Below are 26,526 nucleotides of genomic sequence, written 5' to 3'. Positions count from 1 at the left end.
GAAGTCACCAAACGTCTTTTCTTGTATGAAGACTGGGTTAGGGAATTTTCATTGTAATGGTAGGCCCGTTTGCCTACCATCAGTCGCAATCTGTTATTATTACTTTACTTCTCGCAGCCCAGTACTCGCTACATTCAGCTGCCCGTGGAACGACTGTCGTTTATTTACACGCACGCACTTCGAGCATAGAAATTTGTATGCTCGAAGCGCTCGTGGCCTTCTCGGGAAGAATGTTGTGATGCTGTGTTCAGAGCTGCCAGCCTCAGTACCGAGGAACTGAGTGAGGTGCTTCAATAGCTGGTGGTGGCGATTATTGTTACACGATTGGACTGCTCTGGTTCTTGTCGTGCAGACGGTTAGGATAGGATCTGGTAAAGACCATTGGTCTGGGCGGTTAGAAGCCGCGAAACGGTCCTAGGCCCTTAGTTTCCCGTGGAAACACGATTGGTCTGGACTGGTTCTTGCCGTGCGGAGACCATTGGTCCGGGCGGTTACAAGCCCCATTGTTATTTTACATGGTGTTTTTCGTGTGCTTTTATTCAGCCGGGGGTTGGTAACGCAATGTATTCATCAGCATTGATGGCAATGATGCCCCATTCCGTTCACGTTGACCAATGAGAATGCAAGAAGCTACTTTAGCCATGGACGGTGGCGGCTGCTGCTCTTTATTAGGTTATAAAAGTAAATGTACTTCTTGGGGCGGAATGATGGGTTCCTAGACATGGCAGTGAACACATCTCTCCTCTAAAAGGAATTCCAAGTAAGATCTGCATTATTTTCATTTGCTTATAATGTTATAAACATTGGGCTGCAGGATGTAAAATTATACCCAATCAGTTTGTTGAGTTTTCATTATAATGTCAGACACTCAACTCTCCACCAGCCTTCTTACATCCTCAGAGAGACTGTCTTTGTAGTTTTCTCAACTGAAATGAGCATACGTCATTACTAAAGACGAGAATTATAGGCACTTAAAACAGTTAAAATAAGCAGGTATATAGTCTCTTAAATCAGCCAAAATAAGCATTTGAATAGGCACTAACGTGTAAAATAGGCATGAAAAAATTACCTCTATTTTAATCACACACTCAATTACTATAAAAGGAATTTACAAGCAACGTTTCAATGTTTTCTGCTAACAATCTTGTTCTCCTCTCATGCATAATGTTTTTGTACTGAGAGAAAGATCTCTCAACATCATATGAAGTGAATGGACAAAACTTCATTGAAGTCACTTCATCTGGTTTTATTTTGCTGACAGCAGCTGCCTTCCCAGAGGTTCAGTCAAAACCTCCCCTGACTTCCTCCACAATCCTAGACTCCACCAGAGGCATGCCACATTTCTCCAACTTGATGATTGCTCCCGGCAGCTTGTTGAAATTTGAAGATGCTCCCAACACAGCAGTGCATAGGTCTTAAGATGGTTGGTCACTGTCCAAAGTGGATTGGTAGAAAGGCTGCGTTGATGCAGATTTCTGTACTCGTATCAGATGCATCGCAGTATTTCTAAGTTGATCTATGTGGTAATTTTCTCACATTTGATCTGAAAAATAATAAAATTGACATAACTTACATTGCCCCTATATCATAAATTTCTACAGTTGGGCTAATTGGCAATAATGCTTAGTATATATCATGCATTTGTTTCATTAATAAAAATATAAACTATTAGAGATGATTTTTCTAGAAGTACAGAACTTTAAAGTAAGAACTAGGGAATTAATAATTTACATGGATATATGTCCTAAAGGATTTTTAGTTATAATCTGGCAGTATCGTGTTGAGTTCACTGGCTGAGAAATATAATAAAAAAGATGTGAAACGATACGAAAGTAATGTAAAGGAGAGCTCCGTCCTTTTTGCTTGGCAAGGACCCACCAAGCTGACCCTAGCAGTATTCTTACTTACATAGAAGAATCAAAACAGAGGCACAATACACGAACCTGCTACGCGGGCGTAGCAGGGGGAGAGGTAATTCTCCCACGTGGCGCATCCCAGGTGGTGGATAGGGGGGTCCTAACGGGCTTGCCGGCGGACTTGATTGAAATAAAATACCTCTCGTGGACCAAACGCACAACCCCGTGTGGGTGGGGGTCGCAGACGAAGAATACCGTATTTACTCGTGTATTAGAACCCCCTGGCTTTTCGAGACGAAGAAAATGAGAAAAAATCGCATATAAGACCCTCCAACGTAATGCGTCAGAGAAGAACGATTCCGCTTTGAAGTGGGTACAAGTCTTATGGTAGCTCTGATGACATCGCACAAATTTGTGAATAGTTTCGTCTGTATGACCTAATTCATGCGGTAAATCTGTGTTTCATCATTAAGAAATGTCCGCCTCTGTAGCATAGGCTACTGCAGCTCTGATGACGTTTCCCAAACAGGTGAATAGGCCTAGCTTCCTGTCCGACCTGCACATTGCAAGCATGCATCAGTCATGCTATATGTCTGTGTTTTGTATTTAATAATGTCCACCAGCGTAACGGTTAGCACAATTAGTTGCTGTTCCTGGGAGTCTTGACTTCTATTCCCAGTGCCGTACTGCCAGAGATTTACGAATGGCAGGAAGGTTTATATGTAGTAAAAGCGGTACAAGTAACTTCCCTCCACTGGTGGTTTGTCTAAAAAGAGCTGTACCACCTCGAGATGAAATGAGATTATCTTAGTTGAGAAATATTTGTGGTTGTTGCTGTTTATACAGCAGGCGAGATCATTAACACTAGAGGAGCGGAAGGGGTCAAAATGACACCCACCTTCAATTTTTCTTTAATAACGTTCACACTCTTGTATCATTTCTCTTCAAATATCTTGAATTTTCATCGTTTTTCGTCCCGTTCACGGTGATGTACCGCACCCAGCAATATATTTACAGTTTCATTGATTTCTGATATGGCATACCTTGGACAGCGGGAGGGGTCATTTTGACACTTGTACAATATTTCTTATTACAGCAGTTTGCATTGTCAGACAACAGTGTGTGTCCGGCCATTATTATTAGTGTTACCATGGTTGGTGGATCAGCAGAGGTGAAAGAAGGTGCCGGGATGAATGGGTCTAACTAAGGAGTCAAAGTTAATTTAAAATTTTAACAAAAGTTTTTTTTTCCTCTTTTGTAAAAACTACAAGAAGTAACAAAATTACAGGTACTAGTAGCAAAAGACAAGTCTAGTTAAGACAAGATTGTTGGTATAAACAGAACTTGTGCTTTAAGTCCTCCTTTAACAATTCCTGAGCTTCGCACTAATTTTTACAAAGATCACCATATTATGTAATGGCAGAACACCCCTCAATACATGGAGCACTAGCTCTGTAATTTACAATGTCAAGCCTCCTGGAGGCACTTTTACAATACTTGAAAAGAGCAGACACGCTCTCAGTTTTTCAAGCCTAGTCAAGGCAACACCAAAAATATCTTACACTTTCTGGCCTTCCATGCCTCAGCTTACAAATTGAAACGGGTATCTTGTACCCAACCTACAGGCCCTTTGAGTAAAAGAAATAACCGTTAAATAAATGGCCCAAACAAAAAGGAAGGAGGCGGATACTTGCACTCCTTTATGTAGCTTCCTAAAACCTAACGGGCACCAGGCTGATGAAACAGGGCTATTCCTAAACTATGGAGGTGACCTGTATAAGAAAGAAATTTTAAAACATTAAGGAAGAGAAGAAAATCAGTTACCAAAACATAGTCGCCTCAAACCAAAATGAAGGGGAGCTCAAGAGGGTAAATCACTCACTATCCTCGAATTACAGTTACAGATTTTATGAAGTTTTTACATAAACCTGCAGAGAATTACATGGTCAGAAGAGTAGGATACATTGTAAAGTTTTTGGACCTTTCCCGCAGGTTAAACTGCTGAGCTAGCAAGAAATAAAGATGTTGAAATGTCATTACCTTGCTGCAGACCTGCTGCCTGATGAGAGGCGCCTCCTGCTTTACTACATTCACACACTTAGATGTTGATGAAGTGGCCAAGAGACATGAAAATCAGCACTTTATAAACCCTCGTGGAAAGTTAGAGACCTTTCATGAATAAAACAGCCACACCCTCTCAATTTAATTGGCTAGCTTAAGGTTACACACCAAATCGAAGAAGCCTGTGATTGGTAGGAAATTAATTACAGAAATTCTAGGTTGGCTAAATTCAAAACTGGCGGAAGGAAAAGCTAAATATTGCCAACCCACAAAAGAATGAACGAAATTTAGTAAGGAAAAGCTTATGAGTACAAAAATTCTTCAAAAAAGTTTCTTCACTTTGCACCAGGGTGCATGATCATAGTTTTTTTATCTATGAGAGAATGTCTACACTTCTTGAAGAACGGAAAACAAAACAAGTTGAAATCCACACAGTACTGGCAACTTCATAATCACAAAATTGTCGTGACATCTTCTGAGCAAAAGTTTAAGGAGGTCTAGTTCAGTGTTGCTCCTATAGAGGTCTTATTGGTGCAAGATTTAAATGTGCGGCGTAGAGGTGTACCTCCCGGTACAATTAGTATTGTTGAGCTCTTACTGTCAGATGAGCCGGGCTGAGTGGCTCAGATGTTTGAGGCGCTGGCCTTCTGACCCCAACTTGGCGGGTTTGATCCTGGCTCAGTCCGGTGGTACTTGAAGGTACTTCTATACGTCAGCCTCATGTCTGTAGAGTTACTGGCGCGTAAAAGAACTCCTGTGGGACAAAATTCCGGCACCTCGGTGTCTCCGAAAACCGTAAAAGAGTAGTTAGTGGGACGTTAAACAAAAAACGTTATTACTGTAAGATGAGCGTTCCGATTAGCGGGATTATTGTATTCACCTTAACGTTTAGAAAGTGTTCTTCCTACAGGCATGTCGTGCTACGATTGTCTTTCTGCTGACGAGGTGTCTCGTATGCTAGAAAATTCAGATGTTGAGTCTGAAGGTGAACGATCCAATTCAGATGATGATTTTTTGCTTGAGACAAGAGAGACAAGTGAGGACGAAGATCACAACAAGACAGAGGATGAATTATCTGCAGGAGAAGTTCAAAATGCTAATCTATCTCAGAACTCGCCCCAAGTGTCTCAGTTAGGTGTTTCAACAGTGAAGGTGGTTGCCCGAGATGGAACCGAGTGGGAGGGTTTGGATTTGAATTTGATTTGAATTGAAAGCGGCTTCAGTGAACGTCCAGAGGGAGCAGGGAGGTCCCACAACATATTCTTACCACCGAGTTTATGACTCTGCCATCAGTGCCTTTCGTCTCCTCTTTGATGAATCGATGCTTCGTCTAATCAAGCAACACATAATCAAACGCTGAGAGAAAACTTAACAGACTGCACCGTGTAGCTCGACGAGTTGGAGGCTATGATTGCCCTCATATATATACGCGGTGTCCTGTGTTCGAAAGGTGTGTCTGTGTCTAAACTATGGTTGCGTTCTTGTGGACAGCAATTCACAACACAGTGTCAAGAGATAGATTTTGAGAGCCTCTCAGATTCTTCCGTTTCGACGAGAAATCAACCTGAACTGAGCGCCTGCCAGCTAACAGGTTCGCTCTTGTCTCTGAAATCCGGGAGAAACTCGTGGAAAATTGTCTTCACTGTTACCGCCCAAGTGAAAATATTACAGTCGATGAACTATTACTTCCCAGCAAAACCAGGTGCAGATTTACCCAATTTATGACAAACTAGCCCGAGTGGTCTACCAAATATGCATGTAGGAGGTGGCCAATGCATGTCTTTTACAATATTCTTGACCTAACAGCTATCAATGCTTAGGTCATTTACAAGCAAGTAACGGGTAGGAAGATGAAGCGGAAGAAGTTCATCCTCGAGCTGGCAAGTGAACTAACAAGGCGGGACAAGCAAAGGCAACAACCGCAAGAGGAGGCTGTGGGACCGTGTCCATCTAAAAAGCGGAAGAAAAGCGAAGTTGGTACGTGTAAAGGCAACAAATCTAGCGATGCCTGCAGCAAGTGCCTCAAAGCAGTGGGCGAAAAATATGCACGAAAAGTAGAAGTTGTGTGTGCTAAATGTGTTTAGAGTGTTTTAATTTGCCTAAAGAATTGCTGAAAATGTTAGATTGTTGCAATGTGCACAACTGACTAAGAAAAGGTGTTCAATTGGTTAATTTTGTGACAATTCCTTAGAGAAACTGAAACATGGTGCAGTGATTTTTCATATGTCCATTTATATATATAAAATAAGGGTTTTGTCTGTACATTGCTCAGAATTTGAAAAGAACGGTATTTCTGTATCGATCTTGTCCACAGTAACAAGAAAATGCAGTTTTTACTTTTCCGTAATGTCTGTCTGTCTGTCTGTATGTATGTATGTATGTACATGCATCACGTGAAAACCGCTGAAGATAATTTAATAAAAATCGGTATGTAGAGTCGGGGGGTGAGCCGCTGCAATCTAGGATATAAATTATTTTGTTCACGCTGAGTGAAATGGTAGTTTAGGGGAAGGCCTAAAATTAAATTCTCAAATATTTATATTATTAGTGATCATATCGATTAATACTACATAACTAAAGTTATATAGAATTAAATTTCTGATCATTTACGTCTTATGCATTTTTACCGTACCGGCTATGATAACACAGATTCATGAATTTGGATTTTTGTTGCCTAGTCCATATCAACACCGAGCCCCGACAAAATGGGTAAACACAATTTAATGAAAATCGGTATATAGAATTGGGGAATGTGAAACTACAGTTCAAGCTATAAACAATGTTATTCACCCTGGGTGAAATGGTAATTTAGGAGGAGGCATCTAAAATTTCATTTTTGAATACCTATGTTCTTGGTCCTATGGAAAAGTACTACTGTAACCTTCTGATGATAATACTAAATAAAATCATGAATAAAATATAAATAAAATGACTCAAAAACTTAATAAAATTAATAAGCATAATTAACCGAAATGTCCGTAGTATGGGCGCCAGAGTTCACCAGAATGGATCCCTCGAATTGAGATAAGAGCATGATAAACTGTATATCCCAGGGCGTGTACATAATGCTGCGTACTGGTACATCTGCTGCAGGCCTTACCTAACCTCCTGAAAATGACTAATTAGGTAGGAACTGCACCTAGGTTCATCAATAACACTGATTCTAAAATAGCTAACTATATTCTTAACAAATGCCGTGCATGAGCACCTCATCAACATACAACATCATACAATAATACACACATAAAATATTGCTGGAAGACTCCATATTTACAACAACAACAATAATGAAAATCGTGGGAAAACTAAAACGAGAACTAAGCTACCATTTGTAGATAGTCCGATGAACAATGTACATGTATGAAGATAAATACCCTTCACTGTCTCTATATCAATTCGACTTACCGATTCTCATAATCGGCAGTTATCACATCACACAGATTCTGTACCTTGTACTACTGTGTTCACATATTTTAACACTTGTTGTAAAGATATATACACACGTCTGTCGATCCTCAACATAAATTATGGAAAGTCTGAGATAGCTTTCACCAACATATAATGCTAGGCCGCCACAAGTGCTACAATACTTAATGCGCAAGCACTCTCCACAATCAGCCACTTTCCACGAACATAAGACTACGCTCCACGAACGTTTGAAGTCCAGTCCATTGCAGCCGTGTCACTCCAGTACCGTGTATCAGCACTACTTCCTTCCCGTACAGTGCGTCAGTTGTAGTTCTCTTATACAGTGTCACTGGTTGTAGTTATCTTCCTTCTCGTTCCTTTACAATCAACCCGGTTACTGCCGTATGATCAACCTTTATAGACATCAACATCCCCCTTCTCTCAGATGATACGTCTGGATTGGTGCTTGCCAGCCAATCATGAGTGAACCTCTTGTCAAGACCTTGCTCCCAAGAGATAAACAAACTCTGGGGTATATTCCATGAGTCACCAAACTTTCCTAATACAACAACAAGCTCATCTCATCAGGCTGGGATATATACACGACTCATTGAATATCCCGACACAAGTACATCACAACAAACACTGGGGTATCCACATGACTCAACCAAATTACTAGAGTTATTAAAGCAATGTTTTCCCACTCCTGCAAAACAAATTACTCATAGCTACATATGTGGATATCTTCCAGCTTATCAATATAAATGGCAAAATATACAAATGAAATAATGATAATAATAATAATAATAATAATAATAATAATAATAATAATAATAATAAAAAATCGAATACTGACAATAATATCTCTAACTTCTACATATAATTCGGGGGTGTGATATATGTACTATCACACTACATAGCAAAAGTTATGGAGAATATAATTTCCGATCATTATGTTTTATTCAGTTTTACCGTACCGAACATGATAAGAGTGGTATTTCAGAACCGGAAGACAATAATGTGAAGGCCTACAGTATCGAAAGTGCGTAACATAGGTCAACAATAACATTACACTGACCGTTGTTTGTTGTAATGTTCTTTATCTCTTATGCTGACATTCAACTCCGATAGATGGGATTACTGCTGCGTACTGAGTATAACAGCCTAACTGAATATTGGCGGGAAATAGCTGAGGAGTTTCATAACTTTTTCTTCAGCATGCCAATCCTCTGGTTCATACATTTTCTGATACTGCTGGTACGTAACACACTGGTTCATCATAGTATGCCAGCTATTCGATACCTACTCTGACGCGCTGTTTTGAATGAGCAGTGTGCGCACTTACGTCAGAGGCTCAGGTAGTAGTAGTAGTAGTAGTAGTAGTAGTAGTAAGAGTAGTATGAACTGGTCTGGAATTATAATTTAGCCCTATTCCAAGTTATAGTACCACAATTCACTAAACAACTCAAAATTCAACCCTGAAAAGAGCCATTTCTTAGGAAAACCTTCTTCCTCTTCACTTTCATTAAATCTAAATTAATTTTATTCGAAATTAGCAGCAAGGATGTGGTTTCTTCTCTGGCTTGGAGGATATATTGCCTCCACGTCAGATAGTTCTTTCCGCCGCCAGTGTAGTGAATTGAGATTTTCCGACTCATCGGGTACTCCCAGCAGACTATCGCCTTGAATGGACATTTTCTCTGTAATTTTATTGGAAATGCTTTGAAACAAATTTTTGCATTTCAAGTCCTTTTTGTGTTAAAGAAAAAAACGGACAATCTAATTCTGTGTAGTATGTACCCCATATAAGAAAGTATTGATCGTATGATGGTTGTAAATAAACTAAAACTTAAAACTGATATAATTTTTTTTCATTTTTTTTATTACTGACAATCCACATTAGAATTGTAGGGTAGAGGCTATTTTCATACTTAAGTGTTGCATGTGTCACTATCCCATTTTTAATAAATGTGTGTTTCTGTTTAAGATATTTCTTATTTCAAAATTTTGTAATCAGTACATTTCTGAAAATATTTTATTTTTTCAGCCGGTCACACACAGTCTTCACCATCACGGTCCATATTAAGGAGAACTCTGTGGAAGGCGATGAGCTAATAAAATTGGGTAAATTGAACCTTGTGGATCTAGCGGGAAGCGAGAACATCGGGCGATCGGGGGCCACAGAGAAGAGAGCCCGCGAAGCTGGCAACATTAATCAATCCCTTTTAACATTAGGCCGTGTGATTACATCTCTGGTGGAACGAGCCCCCCATGTTCCATATAGAGAATCGAAACTCACCAGGTTACTGCAAGAGTCGCTTGGTGGCCGGACAAAGACGTCAATCATAGCTACTGTTTCTCCGCATTTCTCCAATATGGAAGAAACCCTGAGCACTCTGGAATATGCGCATAGAGCAAAGAATATCCAGAATAAGCCCGAAATTAACCAGAAAATGGCCAAGAAAGCTTTGATCAAGGTAACTTTCATTACTCATTGGTAGTGATATGCTAAATTTTTAGTACAGTATATTTTTGTTACATTCAAGAAATATATAAATATAAAAACTTAATGACTACTCTCTCTCTTAAAATACCTAGGAGTGTATTTTCTCTCTCTTTAACTATGACATCCAGAAACTAACAGATGACAGTTTAATCATTACATGCTTTGTGGTTAGTGGTCTTGTGTTATTAAAAACCTTTTATAATTCTGCAGCAACTCAAAATTGCAGAAGTTCACTTTGTCGTGCGACTTTGGGAGAGGGCTCATTGTTACAGTCATAATTTCAGGACATTTAAAAATAACATTGTTTCTTTAAGCATTATCGTGAACTTTTTGTGAGGTCATTTTCAGATTAGGCACATGCTGGGGCTGTACCTTAAGCCACAGCTGCTGCCTTCCCAGTCCTATTCCTTTCTCTTCCATCTCCCAAAACCTTCAATGTGTTGGTGTGATGTTAAACATATAGAGAAAAAAACCTTTTGTGGCCTCTTAATTCATAAGCCGAAGTAGTATTCTCCGGGTGGAATGATTTTGGACAGTTCTCTGCCAGTTAACACTAGTGATCTTCCGAACATGTTTATCTCGTACGTCCCTTGGGTTCTGGATCTTGGCACTGTAGTATTAGTTTTGTCCATCTCTTGTCTGTCACGACAGATTCATTACCATTTCAAAGTAGCTGTTCTCTGCTGGACGTCATTAACCATTGTGACTGATCTGACATCATCTGTGTACTTCCTATCTTTCCATGTAAAACCATAATTAGCCTCTCGCTATCTCTTCGGGCTATGTTGAGTTTTCCTTTCGTAAGTGAATTTAGTCTCCAGGTTTCACAACTACCACAAAACACGGAGAATGCACTGATCGAAAGCTCTTTTCTCATTTACAAGCATGTTTAATCTGAAGATTGCAGACTGCCTACCAAATTCATGCCAGCCTAGTATGCCTTGAAAGCAAAGGTTCAGAATTTTGCATCTCCCTTCAGATTTACAAAGAGGCAAGCTACATGTCTTCTTTAGTCTTTCTAGCAGTGGGTTTTTGATTTGCCTCATTACCTATGAAGTTGACCATATTTATTGAACTTCACCTTGGTTTTGGAAAGACTAATGTTCAGGCTCATAGCCTGACATTGAGACAGGGTCTTTAACTAATGATTAGAGTTCTTCAAAATCATTAGCAAACAGTGCAAAGTTCTTTTCCAATCTCTGGTTGTCAAAGTCTTTGCCATTTCAGCTTTGAAATGCCCATTTCAGGATAGATGAGAATATCTGGAGAGATGGGATCACCTTGTTCAACATCTTCCAATTGCAGACTCTAGAATTGATTCAGACATTAAACAAAACTGAAGATATAAATGGTAGGATAGGGCAAGCATTGTTGTTGGTATCATTGTAGTGCTGTGTTTTAGATGATTCTGAATTAGATAAGTCATAATAATGTGGATATTGCACAACATTTTATATTTGCTTACAGGAATACACAGAAGAGATTGAAAGGCTGAGAAAAGATTTAATTGCAAGCAGAGAACGAAATGGTATTTATGTGGCTGAAGAAAACTATTATGATATGCTGAGACAAATAGAAACTCAGAAAAATGAGATGGCCACACTTCTGAGCAGTGTTAAAACTCTAAGAGAATGCTTAGAGGAGAAAGAGGTAAGTGCTTTTAATGGTAGTAGAATTATTATTTACCTGGAAAATATTATTTACCTGGAAAATATTATTTTCCTGCAGTGGGCTGCTTCCATTAAAAGAAGATAAATCATGTCTAATGAAACCACATTCTAATGTGGATTGTTTTAATGTGATTATGTAGTAACTTCTCAAGAGGTAATGGAAACAAACAAGTTGTATGTAGAAAGGATGTTAAAAGGAACACATTACAAGACAAACAGAATGACAGGTCAGCATTAGAAGAGGGAGAAATGCAAATAGGACATGGACAAAATGTACATGTTAATATAGGTGGCCTCTCTTTTCATCAATTCCAGTTCTCCTCAGACTATATCTTATTTCTGATACCCAGATTTGTCAGGAGCATGGGTGGGTGAAAAAAATAGTTCATTTATGGCTTATTTACCTGTTTTCAACTGAAGATTCTTTTAGGGTAAGTTTCCTATATAGTTACACCTTGTTAAGACGTTTCTGCAGGAGACAGGCAATAAGAACTTGTGAAGCAACAAAACATACTACTGAATATACAAGTAAAATTTATCCAACAGGGATATGGAAAAGCTAGATACGATTTTTTCCAATATGAGGGCAATGTAATTGATAATCTTACCCATAGTGGTCAGTAGTAAACTGATCTGTATTGACAAACAATATTTCACATTAAAAGGTAATTTAAATATGAACTCGGGTCGAAAAATACCGGGCACCTGAATATTTACATAATGCATGTGTAGGAAGTAGCATTAGAGCGGATTATAAACTGGGCATGCAGTAGCATTGTGAGCATTCAATTTTATCACTGAGTCTATAATTCTCTTCACAATACACTGAGCTTGGGAAAGTGAAAATCCTTAGTTCTGAAAAGCTCAAGCAGAGGGAGGGTGTGGCTATATCCAGTCGAAAATCTTGAACCTCCGTTACTAGAATTTTTTGTATCTCGAAGTAACTTATTCACGACCATTTGTCCTATTGTTCACGTGTATTTTATCTATTACTCGAAATTTGGTTTCACAAATTTCTCGATTTCTGGAAGTAAACCTTTTCTCCCTTGAAGGAAAAAATACTCCAACTTGAATTTTGTACAACATTAACTGTGCAGTACACCATTCGTGGTTTGTGAGGAACAGTTAAAAAGTAAGAAATGTTTAAACTAAAACTTCTAATGATTGGAAAATAGGCAAAGCCTTGCTGTTTCTCGCGTGCGAATTAATTTATTATATGTAATAAATATCATTTTTGATCCATATTGATGATATTTGATTAGAATAACAGTAAGTTATTTATTAAATTGACCACCTAATCACTACAATAAGTCATTGTCTTAAATGATTTGCATTGATCTATTAACTTTTAAAATGGTACATGTTTCGCCTAGTATGAAGGCATCATCAGCCATTATCTTAACCTCGGAATAAAAATAAGCACTTGATGAACATATAATAAGATGAAATTAATTTAGAAAGGTCTTGAAGAGACTAAAACTAAAATTAACATTAAAAATAACAATGTTGGTTAAAAAAAAATCTCTTCGCATTGTAATAATTTTTTTAAACCAACATTGTTATTTTTAAAGTTAATTATAGTTTGTCTCTTCAAGACTTTTAAAAATTAATATCATCTTATTATATGTTAATCAAGTGCTTATTTTTATTCCGAGGTTAAGATAATGGCTGATGATGCCTCCATACTAGGTGAAACATGTACCATTTTTAGTTAATAGATCAATGTAAATCATCCAAGACAATGACTTATTATATTGATTAGGTGGTCAATTTAATAAATAACTTACTGTTATTATAATGTGAATTAATTACCGGTCACGTACGAAAGCAATCCCCAAAGTCGCGGGTGACAAGCTCCATTTATGAATCTTGGCTGCGTGGTATTAACATGAAGGGAGGAAAGTTTAACAGTAACAAATAGTAGAGACTTAACAGGTTTTTTCTAAAGTGTTTACCAAGATGTTTCTCATTACACTACTGTATGTACTTTATCCTGTCTTCTAAAAAATGTTACTATAAAAAGGGCTATAATTATAAAGGAAGCCGTAAAATAGTCAGTTTGTATATTTTTAAAAACGGTTTAAAAAATGTATTCAGTATAAGCTTATAGACACATGATTCAGTTGGGTGCTATTCATGCTCAAAACAGTATTTTCTGTATCTCGACATTTCGATAGCTGTAAATAAAATGTAGCCTCCAATGTGATATTGGAGATAGTGGTTCCACTGTATCCTGCCACGACGATGATGCAGGAATTTAGCCGATGACATCTCCTGAATGTCAGGTGCTAGAACAGTAGTGACTAGTTGTTCCTAAACTATTACCGCCAAAGCACTGCTGATAAATTCCCGTGGAGTTAATTCTTTGCATTTAAAACATACGGAATGACGTGTTTATCAGTTCTTATATATTCACTGAACATTATTTACTGTTTTAATTTAATTACACCATCTTTGTATTAAGCGGTTTGCACTTTAGAAATGCGGTCTTTTTTATTCCTTTGCAGTTTTGCAAAATTGGCAACGTTGCATCAGACATCGAAGCCCACTGACACATTTAATGCTGATGATTTATTGTAGTCTATTATATGTTTTACGTTTCTGTGTTATACTTTAGAACATATTGGCAAAATAAAACTAACAAAGCCGCACAAATTGACTGATGCGAGTAAAAGAAACAGTGTAATCTCTCAGATTTCTTCTCATAAATAGGTCCTTAAAGGTAACACAATGTGATACAGAAGCGAGTGAATGTGAGAACACACTTCATGGATGTGCTGTTTGCAGAGTTCATGACGACAATGACCAGTGTGTTATTATTAATATTATTATTAGCGTATGGCAAGGAAATTATATACATAATATACAATATATACACAATAACAAAAAACATTGATTCACTTCAGGCATTAGTGTTATCTCTTATATCTGAATGTCCAGCTTATCAATCCACTGTAGTGCTTCCACTGTTGGAGATAGGAAGTCTTCCAAACTACCTGGATAAGCCCGTAGTTGACACTCGCTTACAATGTGGGGAATAGTCTGGCGAGGGGCTCCACAGTCACATTCTGGAGATGGTACAAAGTTCCACTTGTAGAGAGAATCCCTGCACCTTCCATGACCTGTCCTGATCCTGTTCAGTCTGGACCGAGTCGCACGTGGCAGTTGGGATCCATTTATAATATTTTCCCCTCTGAAGATGTTATGTATGCAGGGGCACGTCGGGAGAGTTATTCCAGCGGCTTTTCCACTCCTCCAAAGCATTGAAGTTGGTGGACGTCTTCAGAGCAGCATCACAAAAGGGTGGATGTCGTGATTTCAGTCTTTTGAGACTAAGAGCTGGTATGTCATTTAGAACAGGTAGCAGAGGATTCTTGCAGATCTTGTTGTACTCTCGAACAAGAGCTCTGGATCTTCGTAAGTCAGGTAACATTATTCCTGACAACAGTGGGAGCCAGTGAACTGGAGTTGATCTGATGGTGCCAGATATGACGCATGCTGGTATTCAATTGTGGGTCATTATACTTTGTATATGGACTATTAATCTACACTGGAGCACAGTAGTCAGCAGCAGAGAAAACCAGTGCTGAGGCTGAAGAGCGTAGGATGTTTGCAGTAGATCCCCAAGTAGTACCAGTTAGCTTCTGAATAATATTGTTTCGGGTTTTCAGTTTCTTCGACAAGTTCAAAAGATGTTGTCTGAATGATAAAGTCCGGTCCAAGGTAACACCAGTGTGTAATTTATGGTGTTAAAGACAATCATAAGTCAAACATTTAAAATACATCAAAATTTCAGTTATCAGCAAATGGTAATTTCGGCAATCGTGGCTTGAATTACTACCGTGGGTGCACTGTGAAGGAAGAATTGAAGTGTGAATTGTGCAGTAACCTTCCTGGTATTTCCAACCAAAATTCTAAAGTTGTAACTGGATTTTTAAGGCTATTTAAACTTGGAACTTCAAAAAACACATTAATCCTATCCTCACTCAAAGTTTCAGGAGGCTGAAGTTTCAAGAAAAATCCTGAATGTGCACCTTTTACTCAGAAAATGGATGCTAATGTTACAGCATATAAATGCATTGTTCTTAGCATCTTATCATACTGCAAAAAAAATAAGAGGCCCTACACTAATTTTGAAATGTTACTGATTCAGAGAAGTATGTGAATGATAAACAATGCAGAGAATTTATTTCAAACATTGCCTCAGATCTTTGAAGATTTGATAGGTGAAATTAAGGGAAGTTCCTATGTCAGTATTATACTCGCTGGATCAACATATAAATCTGATGAGGAGCTCATACTGTACATTCGGTTTTTTAAAGAAAATAAGGTGAAGGAGACAATATCTTCGTATTTTCATTGAAGGATGCAACAAGGAATGGCTAATGGAAGCTCCAGCAACAGAACTGCTTCAGTTAGGGCTTCAAGAACTCTTCACGGGTACAAAACGAATAGGTATTTGAACTGTATGATATTTGTTCGTAATGGTTTGGTAACAAAAATATCTGAAAAATTGAGAACTTGGTAAATGTGCATTCTGTTGTACATCAACTCTCCATTCTACCCTCGCTGAAAAATGTGAAACTTAAAATCATTGATGAAATAGATTCTACACTCAGGAATCTATATAAGAAGACGTGCCAACTCCCCAGATTTAATTGGGAAACACCGTATTTTTAGTCCTTCCTCCCTCCTGATTAGAGACTTATCTTCTGACTCACAGAACAGATTTAGTGTTCTTGTATTTTTTTGAAAATCGCAGGTTTTCCTCGTTCTCTAAGTAGATGGCAAGAATTGATGTTCAATGGTCGCTGGCAAGACTGATGCAATCAACTGGTGGTGTGCTTAGTATGGCAGAATCTCTAACGTTAGGTATTTTATTTCATCATTTCCACATAGCAATGCCGACTGCGAGACTTTTTTTGTTGTTGATATTTACTAGGACGAAAACTCCATAACAAAGCTTTCCTAAAAGGAATTGTGGAAGAAAAAAAAAAAACACCTTAAAATCCGTTCAACAAGGCCTTTGATTTGAGTGTAAATTTAGTTCAGAAATTTATGAAGAGGCCTAAGGCAATTACACTGTATTCTAATGCTCACATACATGCAGTATTTCAGTATTTATAAATACTAAATGAATTAATAAGAGAAATTACATAATGTGTATAATGTGTTAAATATTCTTCAAACTTACGTCATCAGTGACATCGTAACATGTAGAGATATGCCAAAAAGAAATATCTCCCGACATTTACTTTCGAAAATTAGCATGTCTGTATGTTTTACCGACATTCCCCAAAATGCCTTCGCGAACTGAAGAAAATGTTTGGAGTTGCTGGAATGTGAATCTAAATTGCAGTACTAACACCAAGTTAAATGGGTAGCAAACAGATGAAAATGCTGTGATGCAGTTGTCAAAGACTGGGAATGCCTAGTGGTGCATTTAGAGAATATTTCTAAAAGGAAAGGTGAAGAAGCAATCACCGCTAACGTTCTTCTAAAGAAGATCAAAGACTTCAAATTTGTCATCATAAGTCACTTCTTGTATGGCTGAGTATATCCAGAAGACTTCAACTTGTATTTCAGGGATACAAGTGCATGTAAATAATGCAATTAATTCATTGCAGAAACTTCAGAACACAAAGACCCCATTGGAAGAAAAGTTTGTTTCCACTACAACACCTTCAGAAGCTTTCAGTGGAATACAGTTATTAGGTGTGTCGGATAGAAATTGCACAAGCGACAAAGAACATATTTAAGAAAGTGGGATGAACTTTCTGAGACACATTTCTTCAAGACCAGCATATTCAAAATGCCACTCTTGTTTTTTTTACACATATTCCTGGCCATCAGGAAAACAGTTGGAAAATCATGGCAACAGTGAAATACAGCTTCTTACCACTCATTTTTCAGAACACCTTCAAATTAAGAAAAATGTAAAAGACATACTGAAAGAGTGGTAAGAGTTCAAAGCAGTCAGAAAAAGTTCTTCCACTGAATGATCTACTTGAAAAAATGGCAGACTGTGAAAGGATGATTTCTGATTTTAGGAAAGCTCCTCAGTATAGTGGCAACAATTCCTGTATTGACCTCATGATGTGAGCGAGGATTTAGCACAATGAATATTTTTAAACACAAACAGCGAACCACACTTGCTGCGAAGAACTTCTGTGTTCTCATATCTTTGAATTGGCCATCTATGAAAGACTTTGATGCAACAAAATATATTGATCGTTGGTATTTTGGTGGGAAATCGAACAAGCACATGTAGTGTAATTTCAAAGGACTCTGGCCTTGAAGGCGACTAGTGACTGTTTGGGTTATATCTCTTAAAATATAAATTGTTTCTATTCCATTCTTATGAGTTGATAAACTAGACTACTTAAGGACACATTTTAAAAACAATATGTAGCTTTATTCTAGCTTATCCTTTGGTTTTCATAATGTTTATGTGGGGGGAAAATGTGCTGGCTCCTGACAAAAAGGGGGCTGGCTACTGAATTATTGCTATTTTTTTTTTTCTACCCATGAATATGAAAATCCACCTTGTCAACACTAATATTAATTGGCCTTTTAATGTGATATAAGGGCATTTTATGTTGTATCGGCAGGTACAGTGAAAACTGTGCAAAGTATTAACACATTCACGCCCATCATCTGAGCTGGCTGTTTGAAGGGTAGGCCCAGCTATTCCAGCTGTTAGTGGCTGAGCAAACAACAACGGATTCTCTTCACAATAAGTTCTAAACTAAACAAGATATGGAAACAAAATTTTCCACACTCCTTAATGAAGTCCTCTAGTATCTCTGTAGGGTGTGGTAGGTTATGTCACACTTTCTTTATGAATGGGAACACCACACTTTCCACAAAAATAGCATGTTTCACTAATAATTTGATTTTTGAAGCACACTTTGCACCTTCTTGAGGGGAACTTGACTTTGTTTGATGGTGGAAACTTCAAGAGAATATGCTCTTTTCTCTTCCCATCTATCCTAAATTGGGGATCCTTGGCCGGTGCCCTTTGTAGCGGCAAAATCTCGAGACGTTAACTTGGAGATGATGTAGATCGAACTGAGATGTTGGAGAGAGGTGACTGTACTTGTATGTCGGGTTCACTTTTTTCCTGGAGCAAGTTCCTAACTATTGTCTGCATGAAATTCAGAAATGTTTTAGATTTTTTGAGGATTTGAGTTCTGGAAGAGCTGAAATGCGTTAAAAAAGGAGCAGTACTGTAAATAAGTTTAAAAAACCTTTTTTGGCCACTTTATAGTTTTCCTCATGAAAGGATAGTGCCAAGTACCAGTCTGCAGTATCAACACCATGCATGTGTTGATTATAGTTGGCCACAGACTCGGGTTTCATTTGCATTTTTCCAGATTTGTTTGTTTCGACCATTTCTGCTGAATGGATGGTAGGTACCATAGTAATAACTTTTTGTCCCTCCAAGAAACAAGCAATACATCCTCGTCCCTCCTGAAAGTCATTTCCCCCCGTTTGAGAATTCCCTGGTGTTCCTTTAGATCTTTTGGTACACCCCAATTTGACCATATTGTTCCACATATGGCAGCTCTCTGTTCCCGTAATTGTTTCATGAGTCCAACGCTATTGTAATTATTGTCCATATAGACTGTATACCTTGGGCCAAGATGATTTTCAAGGAGCTGAAAAACTATGCTTCGTTAATTTGCACCACTTTCATCATTTATATTGTCCCTACACACCATGGTTACACTTCAGAACGCGATTATACACACGCTTGTGCATTCACAGACCAACTACGCAGCTAGTTGGGCCAGCGCTGGGCTACCTTCAGAAACAAAAAGTGCATCTCTCTCGCACATATTTGTGACTGACCAAAATAGATCCCAGCTGTGTAGGAATGGCTCCAATTCAAGGTTGTGCTTATCTGGGCTAACTCGGATACAGTCTACAGCATGGTCACGCGCTGTAGGCATTAACTCGGATACGGGCGTGAATGTGTTAAAAGTTGTGAAAAACACGAGAGAACAAATGTAGAAACCTTTTCCGCTGGGCTCATGGTGTGAAAATGACTCCATAGGCCTGGTGACCTAATACCACTGGGGTCTAAAATCAAAGAGTTGACCAAGTGAAGTCGGATAGGATAGATGAAAGTGAGGAGCCTGACACAAGTAAATGGAAGCTATGCCAGAACTTGGCTAAGCGCCTCGTGGTCACAATCCTATGCTCCCAAGTGAAGACCCCCTGGAGCCCCCTTTTGTCACCTCGTGCGGCAGGCAGACGATATTGTGGGTATTATCCTACTGCCGCCACACACACGTGGGGAAATGCCAACGAGTTCGCGACTTCGTGCGGAATCGTTCCCGCATGCGATTCCACACTGATCCAGACACTGCTTGTGCACGACACTACATGGTAGTCAAATTAAGCATTTAAACTCTGATGTAATTGATGCAGTTATGCTGACAATAATGAAGATTTATCATTTAAATGAACGGTTTTACAGTATTACCTTTTTTATTTGGAGTACCCAATGACTCAAATATGTATTAATATTATGTAACTAGCACATATCTAGGTTATGTTAGCCAGGTGGTCTGTAAAAAGGCCCATTAAATAGGTCCTGGGGAGAACACTCAATCAGCGCACTGATCCAACAACAGATTTTTTTGCCCTGACATGCCATTTTACAATTTTAATTAATTAATTGATGAAGTTGCCTTGGATTGTACTAGAAACACAGTTCATAACAGTTTTTGAAGATTTCCATTCTTCAAGAAACTGGTAAACTGAATATAGCCATGCCACAAATGGCTTGTGCAGGGTGTCCACCCGTATGGAAGACCTGGGTAACCGGGAAATGTCGGGGAATTCGATAAATAACAGGAAAAGCGGGAGCTGCCGTGCACTACATTAAAAAATAGCTCTATGATATTCATAAAAAATCGAGTGCGCCGTACAGCATTAAAAAAGTTGTTTAAGAAAGAGATTCTTAAATTACTGGTCTAGGATATCAATATAGGGCTGGCTCTTTAAAGATGCTGCTTTCGATTCAAAGATCAACTGAGCCAATGTCACGCTGTCTTCTCAAGATGTTCATAAATTCAATACACATGGATGTGAATCATGATGTTCGCACGTGGAGGTTGGATTTCGCAGTTCAATGCGGACCGTACAGTTGACACTGAATAAATGACAGCTAAGATAGAACAAGTTAAGTTAGGGGGAAAAATATACGTAAATGAGACATGCCATATGGGAATTACTTTGCGTTATAACAAGCTGAGCGAAGCTGGAAATGAAGCGCGAATGAGGAGTAGAGTGGGTGAGGTTCAAACGAAGTATTGTGAATGAGGTGTGGGGAGAAAGAGAGGATAGATGAAGGAGGGGAAGCAGAAAGAGAACAGTGGGGGGAGGGGTAAGTTATCAAGGCGGGGCTGAGGAATACAGGAATACAGAAGATTGCCTAAGTACTGTAAATAGAAAGAAAAATCAGACCTTGACTATTTGATTTTAAGTTTCTGAGTATGTGAATGAGCAGGTCTAATAGAATATTTGGTATTTCGGAAATGTCATTAAGATTGTAATTTGGATTAAAATACTGGTCCAAATGTATCGAGCAGTTCTCTATGTTAACACGTTCAGTACCTGCTTCTGAGCGGGACACGTGAATGCCTGGACCAGCCATTTTCATGCCCGGCCCTCTTGACGTGCATCACTTAACACAATTTACAATTACTCCTAAACTATAAATGTTAGAAACATGATACTTCGTGCTTACCTCTAGTAAATATTTAGGGTGTGATATCTGGTGCCACAGGTTTCAAAATACATCTAATTTTATACAGCCTAGCTGTATTTTCGGCATAATGATTACTGTCACCGAAGTGACGAAATGAAAGAATATGAAGGTAGCGTGTTCGGAACATTGTATTAAAAAATATCGGAGTGTGAAAAACAGGGTCTTCGGTCCAGTACATTTTTATATCAGGATTTTGGACTGTTTCCACGATTGCATGATTGATTTCTGTGTGAAAGGCCAGGACACCGCACTTATCACTTGACTCGCGTATAGATTGGTCAGCTCACACACATACTGATAAAATTCGTCATTCATGAAAATACTCACATAACTCAAAATATCCTTATTTTCTATTTTAACGTTTATAGCTGAATTCTCTGTAAATGGTGGAACGGGTGGACAATAACTAGGATGATATGCATCAGGCATTTCACTTTTCTCTATAGGCCTATCGGATTCGGGAATCGGAATTTCCTCCTCACTCTCACTTTCACTATCTGAGTATTTCAGGAATAAGTTCATCACCAGAATCATTGTGAACAATATCTAATAATTAATCTTCCCTAAGAAATTTTGTTTTATAAGCCATTATATACTACACTCAGCAAGAACGACACGCACTGCATTGGAACCTCAAGTGCCGTCTTGACGCGCGAGGAAGTGCTGAGATATTCCCGCTAAAACAGCTAAGATAAACATGAGCCCACTCGACGCGAGGGTTATCTCAAAAAGGTCAACCAACTTCCTGCTACAACCAGTAACGCTGACTAAGGTATAAGAATGCATAGATGACGAATATAAACAGCATTGCTTCGCGCGGAACATTAAACGTCTTACGCCATCCACGGCCCGCAGCATAGGAGCAAACTTAAACGTCTTACACCGTCCACGGTCCGCAATGAGTTAAGGAGGGGTCCTTTATTCATAATATTGAGGATTTCCATATCATGCTTAATGTCGGCAAACTTATGATTGTAATCGTTCCTGTGTTGTCCTATTGCAGAAAATTTATTGTATTTCAGAGCATTGACATGTTCAGAGTATATTATGTTCAAGCTCCTTCCTGTCTGTCCAACATAAGTAAAATTACAGGTGTTGCATTTTATCCTGTATACTCCTGATTTTGGAAAGCAATCGGTCTTATTACTAGAAGTTGCGGTGTGTAAGATGGTTGCGTTATTATTGATGGTTTCAAAGGCTATTTTAACATCATGTTTTTAAAAAACGTTAGTGACTTTATAAATATCTTCATTGAATGTGAAGGTAGAAAGGAAAGTAACTTTTAGATTTTTTTCAGAGTGGTTAAAGGGCGACGTTTGTATTTATAAGATCACTTTCGGGCATTGGTACAGTAAAGGCTCGATGAACCATACTGTTATATGCCGCTCGTTTATGGATTTGAGGACGTGGAGAATCTTGACAAATAGTAGAAGCTGTTTGGGTAGGTTTTCTGAAAATATTGTATTTGAAGGAGTTTGGTAGTCTAATAATGGTCAAGTCTAAAAAAATGTATTCTTAGTTCATTTTTCAGATTCGAGTGTAAATTTAGTGTGTGGGTCAATATTGTTGAGGTTAAAAATAGTGGTCCACGAACCTACTACGCTGGCGTAGCAGGGGGAAAGGTGATACTCCCACGTGGCGCGTCCCAGGTGACGGATAGGGGTGTCCTAACCAGCTTGCCGGTGGATTTGAGGTAAATAAAATACCTCGCGCGGACCAAACACACAACCCCCTGTGGGTGGGGGACACAGACAAAGAATTCACCCACAGTATCCCCTGCCTGTCGTAAGAGGCAACTACAAATGGCGACCAAGGGATGATCCATTTAAAACCACGAGACCACTTGTAATTAGTACCATCACGCAGGAAACACCATGGGTCGCATTTACTTGTGCGTAGTATCACAATGTTAGGTATGCAATAGGTTTGTGATTAGTAGCGACAGAGTGTGAATCAGGAGGTGGGTCCTACAGTACCTGTGATTTGTACCCCTATATTAGCGACACCATGGTTCTGCCTTACCTATGCTCAGTTCCCGTTATGCGGGGAATTCTACGGGATGGTACGAGTCCCTGTGGTAGTCCACTTATGTGAGGAATGTCATAGGTTTGCATTGCCTTTATAGGTTTCCGTTGCCTGTAAATAGCACCGCAATGTGCGAAACACCATAGGTCTATGTTACATGTGCGCACCTACCTGTAATTAGTACCATAATATGTGGAATACCGCAAGTCTCCGCTACTTTCGATTAGTACCGCAACATTACACATAGCATGGTTCTACCATAGCGCATCGAAGAGGAAGTGCGATGTCTTCACGAGTTACCGTGAACCGCCACACAGATGGCACTGCCATCCACAGTGATGTCTGAGCGAGAGGATAACAGAGGCATTATTGGGACTACGACTTCAAAATCTACTAAGAAACTCAAGCAAGCAACTTACGTTTGAAAATGATTTCATCTGCTGGACACTTTGGAATATTTCCTGGATGATTTCGCTGCCTTCGGAGTAACCAGTTCCCTTCTTATCTCCTTCGTGCGGAAGAAGAATCGACATTTCAAGTAGTGAAATAAGAGTTTTGGTAGCAAACACAGCACATGATCTTCACAGCACCCCATCTGCGATGACTTCACTTTAATAACATCTAATTTATCCAAGCACTCGAAAGTATCACCCCATAAACTATCCATACACGATAGCTTTTCCGCAACATCATTTTCCTCTCGCAACAACACATGATAAACACTTTCCGACGCATACATGAGATGTTAAGGTGTACTAGATGTTAAGGTGAAAGGTAAATAAATGAATAGTATTGACTAGGCGGACTATCTTCCAACATATTTACTGTTACTAAGTCAATACGGATCCAATCCCGACCATCATGGTCAAGATTATTTATACATGAGATATGTGGCGCTTTGCATTGAGCTGTAATCTTTAATTAGTGTTAGGGAAGCAGGCACACTATCAGTCGGTTTGCCGAAAAGGAAAGGACGACATAAGTCACACTGAATCACTTTTGAAATATTCCTCACTATGTATCCGGCTAAATGATACACTAAGTACTCTTTGTTACAATTCTGCCCACTTAACTCGGGTAAACTGTTTTCCCAGTCTAGTATTTGAATGTCATTTTCGATGTTCACAATTTTTTCCCTGATTTCATCTACAGCTTGTCTTCACTGCCCGATTTTTACATTCAATTTCTCTTGCAAGAATATGCATTTGATTAACAAGAGACGTCAATGGGGATTCAGCTCTGTACTCACAGTTTCCGCAAGACAATAAGGCAAGTTTAGACGGTACGTAAATAGACGGCAACGTGTGTAAATGTAGAAAGTCAATAGTGGACGGATGATCATCACAACTTTGTGATCACAGGATACCGAAATGATGTTCTAGGGGATCTTGATTAAATTTTCCTGTCAAAACATAGCTATAATTGTGTTCCAACAAATATTCGGACTCTTCTAAGGTACTTTCCACGGTAACTCTTTAGGACTCCAGTGTCCTTTGTGAAGCGAATGAATTTTGAGTATCTGTGAACATTCTGCCATTTAATTAATGTTTCATGTGCCTGTGATCCTTTATACAGTCTTGAATGGGAATAGACAAACTTAATGCGTCGATCAGACAGTTTAAATCGCTTGTGGAAATTTCCATTTGTTTACTGTCTTCTAAACCCTGTGTTTTAATACCTCTATAGAATGCTATACCATTAGCGACTGATCTACTGAATAGTTGAAATGCCAGTCTTACATTCATTCGCTGAAACGAATTAGGATCCAAGTGGGCTGAGGTCAGTTAGTAGCAAACTTTCAATCCGGAAAATTCAGGAGAAGAGTCACATTCGTTAACTTTTCTGTAGAATGAATAATCAACCATATTGCCATTATAATTAACCTGTCCTTTGTTATGAAAAGGATTTCTTACACATTTAAATATATGTGGCGCGTCTGAAAATGCCCATAATTTTCTGTTGGGGTCAGCTGGATTGGAAATATAACACTTCAGATTCTTTGTTACCAGATATTCCTAAGCATTTCCTCAACTTTTTATTCGACTGGCTACCATCCGATGTGAAACCAATGATTCGGACACCTACTTGCTCTAATTGTATGATGACTTGAATGGCAATGTTTGCAATTATATCACCAGGGGTGGCGTTCCGGCTAGCATATATCGCTATGGGGTGTATCCAGTTATATAGAAAAGGAACAAACATAAAAACTAGAGCATGATTTGCCAACTGACCCTTGCTTTTATCTTCAGTAAATTTCCCCAAATCAACAAAACAATTCACTTGTAACGATTCAGAGTTAAAGCGAATTTCTTCTCGTAACTTCACCTCTTCAAATATCAACATCCCTAAGCGTTCATGTTCCTCCTTTCCATTTAAAAAAATCTGCTATGGCAGCGGTAGCATGCTCATTTATGCCGTACGAACATTTTAGGCCCTTCACCAAATTTCTGAAGTGGTATTCAGAAGGCAAAGGCAGCAAGTCATGATTTAAACAGTGCCGATAACCCTTGAGAGACTTTATTTTTAAAAGAAGTGCATCAAGAAGAAATTAATCACTATATCTCATTCCTTTTTTACTTTTCGCTGACATTTCTTTAACTTTGTACCGACTATAATTTTCTGTTTTTTGCTGAGAGAACCGAATTGTTTTGACTCAGTGAAATTTCTCTTTGATTTTATATCAGAAATGTCATTTTCAAGCAAATGTATATTAGCTTTAGCGACATTGAGTTGATTTTGCGTTCTAGTGAAATTACGTTTCTGATTCTTCAATCTCCTCTTTAATAGCGCAATTGTTTTCCTAGCATCTGCGACATTAGAGCTATCTTCAACTACTGAGCATACAGGTTGATCACTATCACTTATATTTACGATCTGTTCAGGGCTTTTATTAGAGAAATCTCTTCGTGTGGATTGCCTATTCGTGGGGGAGTTGAGTTTCTTAACTGCCTTAGAAATATACTTGGGTAGATTAGGAAATATATGAGGAAATGCTTCTGGTTTTAATTTCCAGCACTGTCTTGGTATCTCTACTCTTTCACCATTCACCGTAAACTTTTACTAGAAAGTCATCGCAAAAATGAATGTCACAAACGAAACAGTTATGAGTTAATTTTCGGTCTTTTCTATGGATAGCCTTCTCCCATTTCAGTAAAACACCACTCTCTTCAGGGGGCCTAAAGAAATGCCTACCTGAAGACGATCGGTCATATCCAG

The 26,526-nt window shown here is 38.6% G+C and overlaps 1 protein-coding gene across 1 annotated transcript in view; it reads left to right on the top strand.

The window, feature by feature from the left end:
• The window catches only part of LOC136857321 (kinesin-like protein Klp61F), a 191,024-nt gene that overhangs the window by 120,442 nt on the left and 44,056 nt on the right, over positions 1-26,526 (top strand). The window contains exons 6-7 of the mRNA XM_068230098.1: positions 9,373-9,802; positions 11,299-11,481. Coding sequence (XP_068086199.1) covers positions 9,373-9,802; positions 11,299-11,481 — 613 coding nt within the window. The remainder of the gene's footprint in view (positions 1-9,372; positions 9,803-11,298; positions 11,482-26,526) is intronic.

The sequence above is a fragment of the Anabrus simplex genome, chromosome 1, assembly GCF_040414725.1.
Source record: "Anabrus simplex isolate iqAnaSimp1 chromosome 1, ASM4041472v1, whole genome shotgun sequence".
Lineage (NCBI taxonomy): Eukaryota > Metazoa > Arthropoda > Insecta > Orthoptera > Tettigoniidae > Anabrus > Anabrus simplex.
This window is presented reverse-complemented; position numbering and strand designations above follow the sequence as displayed.